Here is a 15,497-nt window from a genome sequence, read left to right on the forward strand (position 1 = left end):
AAATCACAGTGAGCTTTTCCAAGGAAAGATTACTGAACGGTCGAGATTGTTCAACAATGGAAAAGGTAATAGCTAGAGGGTTCTTCTGAACAGTGTGACAACCTCGAGTGAGCACTTGGGCTTGTTCAGCTGTCTTTCCCTTGATGTGCCCACTTACTACCCCAGGATGAGCTGCAAAGGTACCACTGGGAAAGACGCATGCAGCAGCAATATGCATGCACGAAATGTACCCAACGCAATGTGGAATTGCGGTAAACTTAATAGCCCACTGACTGAAGTGTGTAACATACTTTGGAATCTGCTAATAAGTTTAAAATACATGTAACCCTCTGCTGAGAGAACAGGCAGGAGCTAATGACCCTTTGACAATGTAGTCAGGAGATGAATGACATCAAACCAAATAATTTTTCATGCAATTAAGTAACCACAAAATACAAAAAACACGAAATAAATGACTAAGCAAAGTAATAGTCCTCTGCATTAATTTTGGTGCTGCCTTTACGTGCCTGTTCATCATAGAGAAAAGGTCCAATGGAATTACCTGGCCAGTAAGAAATGCTAATATGTCTCCGTCTCCCTCTGTCTGGTGAATTTTCATCACAGTTTCCACAGTTGATTTGATATAATCTGGAACAGGGCTGAAAAGATGTATGAGATCAAGTCATCACTAGAATATGCACGTTCACTACAGATCAATTACCCTGATAATATGGCAGCAACATCTCATGAAAGTTAGTTTGGGCCTGCCCAACACATCATCACTATATGACTACATAAAATAAATATTCACTTTTTCTTTTTTTAAATGCAGCACTTGAAAATAATTCATAGCTACATGCCAACTCTGACTTGCTGCTTTATTTGCACAGAAACAAGAACAGCAAGCCCATGCGAATAGATGTGCTATCTTTAGCACGCAAAGATGCCTGGCCAGTGAAAATAGGGGGCTCTTTCCAGGGCTGAATCCCACGCTCTTTCCATTTCCCTCCTGACCACTGGCAGCGTGTCGGAGGTGGCTAGACGGAGCCGGTGAGAGTACCGTCCAACTAGAACGACTCAGCAGTCAGGCACTCTCTGGATTTATCAGCCACTGTACCAGGCTCCTGGCGTTTGTCCAGTGACTAGGTGTAGGAATTAGGATGACCTCATCCTGTCCAAGGGGGCTCCTTCCAAAAATGTCAACCAGGCTTTCTTGCTAAGATGTGGAGAGCTGAGAACCAAACGATTCAACAATACTGCCCCCTCTAACGGCAATCGCGTAAACCCCAGTTCTGAAAACTATCAAGCCATCTTCCTAGCAACCTTGGTACCACTTGGCTCTTTCCCAGAGGTACCGACCACAGATTCAGAGAAACTGCACACAGGCACAAGAGTTTAGACTAAATTCAGCAGTGATCCTGAGCAGGGTTCCAGAACATCCTATCAAGAACAGGAGACACAAAATACGCCCTCCTCACCAGCCTGGCCCATCACCCTTGGGACAGATGCAGTTGCTTCTCATTCCACAATAAAATCCTAGCTTTCTAATCACCATCATTAAAAATGCAAGTGTCATCCAACCTTTGTAGGTAAAAGATATCCACTGGAAATGTTCGCCCTTCCACTGTGAGGATCACACACGTATCCATGGTTGGGTCACTGGTTTCATTTTGATTGAAGAAATCCCGAAATTTCTTTAAAAAATAATTAATTAATTATTCATTCCTCTCAAAAAAAAAAGGTTCATAGTAACTCATGGACAGAAAGAAAATATAAAACTGGAAGAGCAGGGAGTGGGTAGTAGATATTGGATATGTATAATATAGACTATAGGTTGCAAAAGTTATTTAAAATCCCATTTTATTATTGCAATGTTGGGGAATCAATTTCAATGACAGACTCTTTACTACAGTTTGATAGAAATAATAAAAGTTAGATCTCAAAACTGTATTCACTGGTGCATCTGAGTTAACATGTAGCTGGAGTATAACTTATCTTACCCTGTCCTATATGTTTTATTGAACCAAAAGTTAGGTCAAAAGATTCAAGTTAAATACCGGCTAAAACAGGTTGATATGTAGCTCTAATCTGGAAAGCACAGAGCTGATCACGCAAGGTTATCAATTTATAAAGGAAATCTGTGCTTCTTTGAACAGGTAGTCCTGGTACCATAGTTATAAGTATACCGGGGGTGCCAAAAAGATGTATACAAGTGGACACTTTGAACAACGTTGCTCAAGCAGTAGTTCACCGTCATCAGAAGTGTCTGGACGCTTTTGGTAACCACTTTGAGCACCTCTTGTAATTGCAGAAGTCAAACGTGACTTGTATTTGTGTTTTGTTACCAGTACATATTGAGTGTTACAATTTTAGTATAGTTTTCCTTTCTTAAAATGTGTATACATTTTTTTGGCACCTCTGGATTTATTTACTATAACCTTCCCCGTAGATTTTGGGTCACATCATGCATGGCAAGGACAGTGTCTTCTCCATGTTCATACGCCCTACAGGAGTTAGCATAAAGCTCTGGATGAGGCAGGTCTCCATTACACACTTCTCTGACACTCCCACAGAACCCTGTTGAGAGAACTGGCTCTTGGCAGTTCCTCCCAAATATGTGGCCACGTCTTCTTCAATGGCACTTGGCCATCAGACTGGCAGACTGGGCCTGGCACGAGAGCTCTGGCCAACAATGGGGCAGGGAGATACCACTCCAGGGCCCCAGTAAGGAAATGTGACCCAAGACACCCAGAGAAGCTGAACCTGAGAAGAGCTGAGTGTCCAAACTGGTGGGAAAGTGAGGGTTAGATGGGAAGCTAGATGTCAGAGGCTGAGGGGGCACAGACATCCCATTAGTAGGAGTGTGTCACTATTTGACTCTGAGTGACCTTCCTGCTCCCCAGCGATATTCCAGTTCCCCAGAGGCCTGGCTGGGCGTTAATTTCTATTCTCCTAAGAGGCCTAACTATGTGATAACGAGTCCTAACTTCTTTATATCCCCCAGGTATCTGGTCTAAACATGCCCATACCTGCTCCTGGAATCGGGGCGCCCACCCGGTACACGGTGGAACTGCATCAAATACAAACTGAGTGGGCCTTGAGGAGCACCTCTAAAAGAGTCATTGGGTTTAACGACAACATACTGGGATACTATCGTTAACCTCAAAGCTGTATTTGAGAAGAGTGAGCACAGATGTAAAAGTGCCTCATGCCCAAAAAAGAATGACACTGTTCTATGAAGAACCACAGGGCACCAATCTCCGCATTCCTTTTGGGTAAATTCCCTTTGAGGGACTTCGGCCTTCCTGTGTCCTGTGATGTGCAGATCACAGACACACTAGAAGTGATACATGAACAAGTGAGAAAGAGACACCCCTCTAAGTCCAAAAAGAGTGAATAATCTGGGGGGCACAGGTGTTCAAAGAACCAATCATGGCATAAATCGACGCAGAATGACTCAAAGACCAGAAAAGAGGTACACGTTATAATCAGAGAGCATGAAAGGTCGCTAATGATTGGCTATTGGGGAAGGCAGCGTGGAGGTAGCAGGTTCCCTTGGCTAAGCCTTAACGGATGACTGCAAAGGAAAAGAGACACCCTTTCCCAGGATGAGAGCAGAGTGCAGACCAAGATGGAAAGGGGCCCTGACAAAGGAGAGAGTCCAAGGTCTAGGGCAGACCAGCCTCATGTCTGAATTAGCCCTCTGGTCTACAAAACGAACAAATTGCTATCTACTCTGCAAGGCCGTTCAAATTGTGCGGTTCAAATAGTGTGACAGCAGCTGGCACAGGGCTGACCTAGAAGGAGTGAGCAGGAAGTGACTGTGTTATCACTCTAAAGGGACCCCGATGCCATCCTGCACCAGCACTTTACTAGATGGGCAAGATGAAGGCACTGAGGATGGGCATGGTATTGTCAGACCTATGCTCTGGATGCCTGACTCGGGCAGCCATTTTGGAGGCAAGCAGACTAATTAAGGAACGTATTAGAACAGCTCCGAGGAGAGACGATGAAAAGCATGAACTTGGGCAGGGGCAGTGTGAAAGCAAAGCCTTCCAGAGGTTATGACTGATGGCACCTGGCAATCAGGGAGTGCGAGCACATGCTCATGCAGGCTGGGGAGGACGGAACAGCTTCTTACTCAGTCAGGCATTAAAAACGTCCCCAAGCAATGGAAGTCCTGAGTCTGAATGACTGGCGACAAAAAAGGGACTGCCATGCAGAAGCCGAGAGTCGCAGGTTTGTAGGAGTCACAGGTCCATGCGTTTCAGTGGTCTGTGACTAGACAGCAGACCAGTCAAGATGGCCTCAAGCACCAAGCTTCTAGTGAACCAGGGGCCACGGAGGTGGGCAGCCTGGAGGAGGAACAGCAGCCAGCAAAAGAGCCTGACGGGAAGTCGTCGAGGAGGCAGGGAGACGGGACATGGCAGGGCTCTAGAAGCTGCGGGTAAGGGAGGGACACTTTAGGAAGGGCTTGACAGACAAGCTTTCTGGACCAAAAAGGCAAGCAGAACAGGGAGGAAGTTGACGCCTTAACAAGGCTGTCGGAGTGGATAGCGACCCCTTAACTGCTCAGGAATATGTGTGCTGAAGGGTAAAGATGGGGAGTTACTCTTCCAAGAAATAAAATTCAGCATTAATTGAGAAGGCACAAGATCTTAATCCTTAAGATGTTTCTCTTTTATCTTGATTTGGAAATACAAAATACACAGAAAATTACAGGCTAAAAAGAAGATATCCTATCAACAGTGCATGCATTCTGAGGCAGAATGAGGGAATAGGAAGAGTGAAATGGGTTCAACGCACTGGGAAGGGAGAGTCTGAGTCAGGTTTGGAAGAGGTGGGATCACACTGGCACAGACACACAGTAAGAAACGTAAAAAGACATAAAAGAGGAGTATTTTACTGGCACAGACACACAATAAGCAAACACTTGGATATGCACATAATGTGAGGAGTATTACCCATTTCATGGAATGTAAATTGTGTGCACATCTGCTGGGCTATTTGCCCAGCTCACCACCCTTCCATGGTAGCTGCTCCCACCTGACCTACAGGAGTGGGCTTCCAGCAACCACGTCTACACAACATGCCCACCCTGGGCCAACAGGCCTTGGCCCATGCAGATTGGTCCCAAGTGGGTACCTGACCCCAGCTGACCCCAAGGTCCTTCTCCAAGAATCTGGAAAGAGAAATTAGCCTCTCCCCAAGTAACTGGACCTGTGACAAAAAACGGTGGGAGTTGTCAGTAATCCTATTTTCTGCCATGTGGATACAATGGTCAACAAATACTTCGTAATTATACCCAGTCATGTTCTTGCTTAATTAGGCTTCCATTAACAAACCAGCTAAATCAATCCAGGCAACTATGTGACCAGCCCTTCATACTCCACTTGCCTCTGCCTCTCAGCCACAGTCACGGGTGTCTTCACCTGCTTTCTGGGCCACCTGGGGCCCTGAGCAAAACCAGAGCAGGTGGTATCGTCTACCTCTCTAGGTAGTGGGGCTTGGAATTAGTCTGTCACCCACAGATCCAGGAGCTGGGGGACCAGGAATGAGTTCTGGCACCTGTGGACCTCTCAGTCAGATGCTACCTAAGCCACGCCCTTCCCCGCTCCTGCTCCCACACCCTCTCCTACTCTTCCTCCCTTGCCCTCAGCCCACTCCATTCCTCTTCCTCACTCTCTTACTCTCACACGGGAACTCATGAACCAGGTCCTCCCCTCACACACACGCAGACCACACCTTCCCCCTCACAGAGGAGACTCTGGGTGAGGAAGGATGAAGGAATGAATGGCACTAGCCCCCCAAAGGCACGGCTGACGACTGCTGAGGTCCTGGCATGCCTTGCTGCCTCATACTGTATGCGTGGCATAACAAATTTCCTACATTCTACTTTCCCACTTAAAAAAATTACTTCCAAAAAACCCATCTATATCAACTACAGTAGGCAGAACTGACAGAAGCCATTTTTTAAAATCTCTGTGCCGCACCAAAAGACAATGAAAGGCAATAATAAGCAATAAATATTATTTAACAATAATTCTAAGACTTGGACATTATAGTTTTCAAATACAATAAAAACTGTTGGGAATGATTTTTTTAAATAAAGAGAAGGGGGTAACAAAGCTAAGAGGTACAATGGACGTGCTCTGTGCGAGTCACCCATGGAGCAGGTAAGGAGAGAGGCTAGGTATGGTCTTCAACATAGCATTCCATTTCCGGTCAAGATGAGGAAGTAGCTTATTTGTCGTTTTGTATATAACTTACTTCAGTTCACTATTTTATGGATTAAACACTTATTGGGAGCTTACCTATGACACAGTTGGCATATGTCAGATGCTTAATAAATCCATGAATGTTAAAAAAAAAAATAGCATTCCAGCATGTATCATGGGTGAAGGGCATGAGAATTAATTAAGCAGGCAACCAAGGATCTTTGACCAAAAAGTTATCATGGGTAGACCTAAGAGCACAGACTCCTACAGCCTATGAGAAGATGTAAGAAAGCAGTCTGGGCACACATGAAGATTCCTCTCTTAGCCATGAGAGTTTTTTCTCTCTCCAAGTTTTTCTGGATCCTGAAGCCACAGGGAGCCCAGGGGCCAGGAGCCAGGCCCCTTTCATATCGCAGCTGGATTATAAAACCGGCCTCCTGATTGGTACTTCCACATCTCTCTTGTCTTGTCTACACAGCACCCAAAGTGATCTTTCCAGAACCCAAATATGACCAAGTCATTGCCATAACCACACACCCTCCCAGGGCACCCAATGAGGTGCCAGAGAGTTTCTTCTCCTTTGGTTGGCCTACAAGGCCTTCTTCCATCATCTGACCCCTACCAAACTTTCAATTTTAATCCCCCATTTTTTCCTATTCAATCAAAATTCATTCAACCCAAAGCGCCTACTCTGTGCCAGACACTGTTTGTGGTGAAAGGGATAAAATAATGAGCAAGACAAAATCCCACTCTTCATGGAGCTTATTTTTAGTGATGGGTGACACACAATAAGCAAACACTTGGATATGCACATAATGTGAGGTAGCGAAAAGTACTAAACAGAACAAAATCAGCAGAGTAAGAGGACGGACAGCAGCAGGGGCACTATTTTAGACAGAGTGGTCAAGGCCTCAGGAAAGACAGTATTTGATCAAGACTGGAACAAAATGAGGGTAGAGCCATGAGAACGTCTAAGGAAAGTACATCTAGAAAGAGGGCCCCCCAAGAGCAGAAGCATGCTTGGGTTTTTCTGAGGAATAGCAAGGGGCCCAGTGAGGCTGGAGTGTAGGGAGCACTGCAGAAAGAGAAAACCAGAAGCAGATGGCCCCCTGTAGGGCCTTACAGGTAAGGCAGGCTTCCACCTTACAGTGATTCCCAGCTCCTTGCAAATATGGTTGCACACCTCTGTGTTCTCTGCATGCCCCATCCCTGCCCATCTGGGCAAACTTCTGTGCATCTTTCAAATCCAACTGGGATGTCTGTCTTCTGTGAGAGTTTCTGGACACCAGCCAGCTAGAGTTAAGAACTCGCTCCTTGGCTACCTCAGCACCTTGAACAACATACTGAACTATAAACACACACACACACACACACACACACACGTATATGTATATGTATATATCCATATATACACACACATACATATACATATGTGTGTATATATGTATATATACATACATATACACATATGTATGCATATATATATAATATATATATAATATATAATATAGAGGGTGCCAAAAAAATTGTATCCTTCCTTTAAAGAAAGGAAAAAACTGTATTAAAATTGTAATACTCAACATATAGTCACGTTTGACTTCTGCAATTACAAGAGGTGCTCAAAGTGGTTACCATCAGTGTCCAGACGCTTCTGATTATGGCGAACTACTGCTACATAGATAACGGCTCTTAAAATGTGTATACATTTTTTTGGCACCCTCTCTGTATCAAGTGGTCAAAATTATTTGTTGTGTTGAACTGCTATTTGAACTAAAATATGAGTTGTTAAGAGAGAAAAATAAATATAAATTTAGCCATAAAAATTATAACATGGAAATTATTACACATACAGGGAAAACTTCAATGTAAAAAAAAAAAAACTAAATATAAACGCTATAATCTAAATAAATGCCAGAAATATAGCCTCATACTTAAAAAAGTAATGAAAAGAAGTTGTGAGAAGAGAAACAAGACAAGTAGGTATGTAATGATGAACTCAATTAATTACAGGTTAATTTCCGCCCACAGGCTGAAAAGGAGTATCCTTTGATCCTATGGAATCTAGGTCATCAGATGTCCCCATAAGGAAGGTGGGCCATTCTGCCAAAGATAAGCTCCTGCTACAAGTAACTTCCCACGGATATGCCCAATTATTCCAGTGCTTACAGTGGGCAGGGGGAGAGGGGAAAATGTTCTTACCTCTGCATCCAGAGTGGCTGAAGCCACAATCAATCGGAGATCCCCCCGCTTTTTCTGAATCTAAAAAAGAAGGCATCAGGAAACAATCAGCAGTGCAATATTTATGGATGAAATCTGATATATGAAATTTACTTCATAATAATTCAGTGTATTCTTTGGATGAGGGGAAGCTTACAGATGAAATAAGACTGACCACAAGTTGATAATTGTTAAAATCACAGGTTAAAAGGGGGTTCATCGTGCTATTCTTTCTAACTGTATAAATGTATAAAAATTTCCAAAATAAAATGCTAAAAAAAAATGTTATAGAAAGTATAAAGGAGCTTTAAGACTTGAATTTGAATTTACCAAATTCAAAAGTAAAACCATTTTTTCATGAAGTATTACTCTGCCATAAAAAAAAAGGAATGAAATCTTACCATTTGCAACAATATGGATGGACCTAGAGAACATTATGTTAAGTGAAATAAGTCAGACTGAGAAAGACAAATACCATATGATCTCACTTATATGTAGAATCTAAAGAACAGAATAAATGAGCAAACAAAACAGAAATAGACTCATAGATACAGAGAACAAACTGATGATTGCTAGATGGGAGGGGGCTTGGGGAATAGGTGAGAAAGGTGAAGGGATTAGGAAGAACAAATACGTGGTTACAGGGGATGTGAAATATAGTATGGGGAATAGCCAATAATGTTGTAAAAACTATGTTTGGTGTCAGATGCGTACTAGACTTATCGGGGATCACTGCATAAATTATATAAATGCCTAACCACTGCGCTGTATACCTGAAACTAATATAAAATTATATATATATGTATATATATATATGGTCACAGGATATAAAATACAGCATAGGGAATATAGTCAATGGTATTATAATAGCTATGTACGGTGTCAGATGGGTAGCAGACCTGTTGGAGTTATCACTTTATGAGGGGTATAAATATCTAATCATTATCCTGAAACTAATAACAATAATAATAAAGTTTTTTTTCCTGACACCTGGGTCTCTGGATAGTCAGAATCTACGTACACATCTATACAGTTAAAGTATACAAAAGGACTTTAAAAGCAAACAAGCAATAAACAATAACACCAAGACAGAAATGTGGGTAAAAGATATTAACAGTCATTCAAAGAAACAGATGATCAACAGGCATAGGAGAAATGATCAAACAAATTATAGCAAAAATATGTAATAGCAATGAGATTATTCTTTCATTTATTACATCAGCAAGGATCTATTTTTCAGTGTTGGCAAAGATTCCGTGAAATAAGCCCTCTAATTATATTGTCCCTAAGAAGGTAATACAAGCCCTCATAAATATCAAAAAGGCCAAGGAAGAAAACAATACTCCAAATAACAATAGCAGCTAACATATACTAATTTCTGTACTATTCCAGGGTCTCTGAGTACAGTTGTGCAGCATGTGCACTGCACAAAGATGCCAGGCAAAGGAGGCTGGGGCATGTGAAATCCAGCCCACGCTCCTCCCCTCACCTAGCTCTGGACATTTTCCCAGTGGGGGCATCTTTTTCTAATTTGCACAAAGGTACCTCATAGTCTATTTGTGACTGTGTGCCACCCTAAGAATTTTACACTGTCTTACTTAAGCCTCACAACAAAGTATGATACAGAGCAGCTCTGTGAAGAGAACTGTCTTCAGTATGGAGAGGTTCTGTCCGATGCAGTAGCCATTAGGCACACGTGGATACAGAGCCTTTGAAATACAGCCAGTAGGACCGAGGAACTGAATTTTTTGTTTTATTATAGTTTAATTAATTTAAATCTAAGGTAGTTAGTGGCTATTATATAGGAGAGCATACCAGCGTAGATACAGATACTTCTATTATCCCCATTTTAGAGATGAGTAAACTCAGCAGCCAGCATTTGAACCCAGGCAGTCTGGCCCGGAATCCATGTTCTTAATCTCTCTGCTCTACCACCTTTCTCTAGACTCCTGGATTGTGAATTGATCCAAAGAAAACAATGAGAAAACACAGGAAGGGAGGAGAGGATGGAGGTAGGGTGAAACAAGATCGGCCACGAGTTATAATTGTTGAAGCCAGATGATGAGCACATAGGTCATTAAACCTTCTCTCAACTCGGGGGTATATTTGAAATCTTCTGTAATAAAAAGTTAAAAGAGAGAGAGAGAGAGAGAGAGAGAGAGAGAGAGAGAGAGAGAGAGAGAGAGAAAAGAAACAGAAATGCAACAGATTTACTTACCATGGTGCTCACTGAGACATTATTTAAAATACTTCAAATCTGAAAGCCATACAAATGCCTAACAATAAGGGAAGGGTCAAATACTTTATGGTAGAAATACGTGATTACATAGCCATTAAAAATAATGTCTTCAAAGAATATTTAAGGACACAGAAAAATGATCTTGATGTAATATTAAGAGAAATGTGCAATATACAAATGAACACACACAATCCAATCCCTATGATGCCAACAAAGACACATCTGACACATGCAAACAGAAACAGAGAAAAATGAAGAGAAGAAAACACATCAACATTTTACCAGTGATTTTCTCTGGGTAGGATTAGGGATGGTTTAAATTATTTTTCCTTCATATTTGGTTGGATTTTCCAAATCGCTACAATTATTTTCATAATCAGGCAACCACACAAAACAAAAACCAAAGCCTGGCAGCAGAGTCATACCTTTTTCAGCAAGCCAATGGCAATGTCTGTGTACAGGGTCCTCTCGTGGGCTTCGTCCAGCATGATGGCACTGAGAACCAGATGGAGGAGCTCCGTGAACATCCAAACAACCACCCTCATAACCCCACCTGCATCACCAAAGGGATTTCGGGGTTTTCAGCCCCCAAGCATTCACTTTGTATCGAAATAAAGTCAAGGAACTCCTCTTAGACAAGGAGGTAACTCTTCAACTAATAAAAATGGTGACATCAACATATCTTGGTGAAGAAAATGGTACGTTTATTGCTATCTTGAAAGATTTTTACCACCCACATTGGATTCCACTAAGATCTAATACCTGAGTATTACAACGTAAGAAGAGCATAGAGCACATAATTGGAACAACAGCCAACCACTTAAAGATTGGGAAGCTGCAGAAAACACCACAAAGAGGCACATGGTCACACTGGGGCGCATGGGTACCAGGGAGTCAAACGTGACATCCTTTCCCAGAGACCACGGAGCCTGGGTGGGACAATTTTAACGCTGCAAGTGATGGACGAAGACACACCAGGAAAGAGAAAGTGTAATTATTTGGACTCTGCATATTACATTCAACAAAACGCTGCCCCCTTCTGTGATGGGACTCTGCGGTCACCATCCAACCTGGGGTATAACAGAGGCAAGATAAATAGGGTAAGGCAACAGACTGTTCAAATAACAGCCGGCATTTTAATTTGCCCTGTTTCGATTGTCTGTAAATGGAGAAACACATCAAGGGTCGAAAGAGCCACGGTAAGGAGAAAAGCGTTGGGGTGGCTAAACACAGATGTGAACCCCGGTTATTAACACAGCTCCTTCGCAATCTACTTGTGTACTTTTGAAATTTTAGGCAAGTTATAGGAAAAACACATTTACCTATATTTTGTTAACAGAGGATCAACCATCATCTCCCTGACCAACATTCCATCTGTCAGAAACTAGAACCAAAAACAAAAAAGTTTTAGAAATAATTCATTTACACTGTACATGATTTTTTTTTAAGTTCAAGTTCAACTAGACAATCTCTTTGCCAGCATGTGTACAATACAATTCCCACAAAGGACTATGAGGAAATGCCCCCAACATTTTAGTTATGAAACAATGGAACTGCTCCGAAACAAGACTTCAAACCCAGGACCCTAAGCTGGGATTGGCAAATGTTTTAGCAGAATGTCACCTGCATTTACTACGTGAACGTCAGCTAAGTCCCTAAAACTACGGACTTGCAGCTCTTGAGGTGTTTAACCTCCATTTCCCCTGATATTATTTTAGGGAAGCTGACAGGGGCTGTGGTGTCAGACTGCTGGGAGTTCAGGTCCTGGCTCTCTGTCTTACTAGCTGTGTGAACCTTGGGCAACTTACTAACCCTCACTGGTTGAACCTGATTCCTCACTGGTGAAATGGAAATAATAAAAGCCTCTACCTCAGAGGGTTATTGTGAGAATTAAGTGAACTAGTACATGTAAAGTGTTTTGTACAGGACCCAGCACACAGCGTTCAAGAATGTCAGCTGTTATCATTTAAGATGAATGAAGGTTTATAAAATGCTTTAGAAACATGTAGCAACAACCAGATGTTGTTACGCTCACCCCAAAACAATTCAGTACTTTAACAAGGCTAAACATCTCCCTCACATGCTGTATCTTAGCGTTTTTACTTATGGTTTATAAGAGCAGGGTGCATTCCCATCACATTTTTCTTGGATCTGGTACCAGCTGCAACAGAGACACAACTGGAAGGAAGGGGAGAAACTGCCACCAATGACAGACCACTGGTGGAGAAGTGAGCACCTTAAAGTTATGACCAAATGGAATACAAAAGCTTTTCATGAAAGATTTTAAAATAATCATTTGGTTATGTAATCCACTGAAATTCATCTAAAAATTAGCTAGTCTCAATATATGTGATGATACAGAAGAATATCTTCTTTACCTAGTAAAATGAATGTCAAAAGTAAACGAATGTCAAAATACAGATATCTGGAAAATAAGGTCCCCATTTTTACAAATCACTATTTTCAATTTTCCTCTATGCAGATTGAGGCAACTGAGAGTCTTAACAACCAATTTTCATTTCACAGAGCGTTTCCGTTGCTTTAGAGCACTGTTTGATCAGACTGATTCCAGCACAGTGGCACCCAGGAGACATTCTGTTGAGTTGACTGTACCCTGATTGCTCATTATTTCAATGTTAGTAATTAGTTCAAAGAACACACATGTAAAATCTGTCGTCATGTAAAAATAAGAAAGTTCTAACTTGTAAAAATAACATTTCTAAATTCTACACTTTACCAATTTATACTACCTTGTCCCTGTTTTCAGCCCTTTTACAGGCAAGTTGCTATATTTAGACAGCTATGTGGCTCAGTGGTAAAATAATAAAACACACAAAAGGCAAGACAGCTTTGAGCTCTGGTTCTCTCACCGATGGGCACACAATGTTCAGGCAAGACATTCAACCGCCCAGTTCCTCCCCCTCTTCAGCTATAGAACCAAGAGCTTAACCTAACTTTCAAGGTCCTTTCAGGACTAAGAGTCAAGCCTCTGCACCTCCCAGAAGACTAAACCCTCTGGGGGCCGGGGTGATTTCCTGCACTTTCTGCCACGGTACCAGTGTCCCGTCAGCAGTGATGCTGCAGGTTTTTAATTCCCCCCAAATAATCTTCTTCCTTATCTGCAATAGGAAAAGCAGCTTGAGCACGTCACCTTAATTCTTGTAGCCAGCGGGTCAGTACAGTCGTCAAAGCGGATGCAATAGCCCACCTCATGGCCCAGCACCGCACCCCTTTCATCAGCTACTCTCCCTGCAACCTTTGAAAAGAAAGATCGTGCTGAAAATAGAGACACAGAAATTACTGCACAGAGCACACACTATGGAAAATCTAAAGGTCATTTATTTTTTTTAAATAGTATGTGAACACAGTGGAAAATGAAAAGGGGCAGGTTGTTAGAGAACAAGTGTGACAACCTTTGCGATTTATTAACTTTATATATCTCACCTCATTCTATCCACCAACTTGAGGCCACTTATAAGAACATACTCAATAAAAACAGAATCACACAAAGATGTTACAGATCAGGATCAAAGAAATGACAGAATTCAAAAGATCAAGGCCAATGAGAAAAATTTTAAGACACAGATATGTCAAAGTTATTTAAGTTGAGCTACAAATTCAGCGCTACATTTCCTGGTGGCCAAAGCAAAGAGGGAAGCAGAAGAGATGACAAGATTCACTCTGTCCCTAAAGCCTTCTTTGGCACACCAACAGAAGACAACGTTTCATGTCTTCATGCCTTGAAATAAGTACCTTCTACTGGACCATGAAGGCAGGAGAACAGGAATGATCATAGTCAATACTGGACCAAGTGCATTTTCTCTTTGGAGAAAAGAATGATGTGTCCAGAGCAAGATAATCTAAAACAATTTACAACAGTCTCCCAGCTACCAAAACTATTAAAAGAGGAAATAAAGACGAGAATGCAAATTAAAAAGTAAAAAATGGCAGATGAGCAGATGAGATTAACAAAGGATCCAAGTTTACACAACAAAGCAAAGGTAGAAAACAAAATATATAATATACAGAGGGTGCAAAAAAACTATACATATTTTAAGAAAGGAAAAAACTGTATGAATTGTAATACTCAACATATGCCGATAATAAAAGATGAATACAAGTCACGTTTGACTTCTGCAGTTACAAGAGGTGCTCAGCGTCTAGACACTTCTGATTACAGCGAACTACTGCTTGAGCATAGATAACATCTCTTAAAATGTGTGTACATTTTTTTGGGCACCCTAGTATTATGAAGACCACTAACTATAGATACGATTTGCCACCCACCAATATAAATAAAAGGTGAGTGGAAGAAAGAGAAAAAAAGAACCCAATGGCAAGATCTCCTACCTCCCCAAGAAGGCTTTTCAAAGTTATTAACTCATGAATAGAAAATATCTGAAATAATGAATAACTATAAAAATGGAAGCGCAATAATGCATATTCATTTACTTTAAAAGAAAATAAGGGATGTAAGATTCATTACATAAACTACCTAACTAAAAAGAACCAAAGGAAGAAGTAGTATAGAGGTTTCCTGGGGACCTGGCACACCCACCCCAACATGAGGCAACTTCCCCATGCAGTGGGAGTCCTGGGTTTGGAATGTGGACTGGCACACAGGAGTCCTGAAGCAGTTCATTGCTACAGCCACTGGGCCACAGCAGCCCAGGCTCAGGAACCCAGAGGCTCCCTGCGCACAGCTCTTCAAGCCAACCCCCACCTCACCCCACCCCACCCCCCAGAGTTATATGGCCATCAGTGTTTAAGAAACTGAAGAGCAGGTGAGGAGCAGAAGTGGCTCTGCCTAACGACCTGAAGTTACAGATCTGAGAGGCCTAAAC

The 15,497-nt window shown here is 41.9% G+C and overlaps 1 protein-coding gene across 5 annotated transcripts in view; it reads right to left on the bottom strand.

Annotated features, from left to right (window-relative positions):
- DHX35 (DEAH-box helicase 35) overlaps window positions 1-15,497 on the bottom strand; it is a 70,518-nt gene that overhangs the window by 33,865 nt on the left and 21,156 nt on the right. For 4 of the 5 annotated variants that reach the window (XM_081034266.1, XM_081034264.1, XM_081034263.1 and 1 more), the window contains 6 exons: window positions 13,805-13,909; window positions 11,976-12,037; window positions 11,079-11,148; window positions 8,397-8,456; window positions 1,561-1,673; window positions 542-638 (listed from right to left, as the gene is read on the bottom strand). In XM_081034266.1, the coding sequence (XP_080890392.1) occupies window positions 542-638; window positions 1,561-1,673; window positions 8,397-8,456; window positions 11,079-11,148; window positions 11,976-12,037; window positions 13,805-13,909 (507 nt within the window). The remainder of the gene's footprint in view (window positions 1-541; window positions 639-1,560; window positions 1,674-8,396; window positions 8,457-11,078; window positions 11,149-11,975; window positions 12,038-13,804; window positions 13,910-15,497) is intronic. The other variant, XM_081034265.1, reaches the window with a different exon arrangement.

Source organism: Rhinolophus hipposideros, assembly GCF_964194185.1.
Source record: "Rhinolophus hipposideros genome assembly, chromosome: 22".
Lineage (NCBI taxonomy): Eukaryota > Metazoa > Chordata > Mammalia > Chiroptera > Rhinolophidae > Rhinolophus > Rhinolophus hipposideros.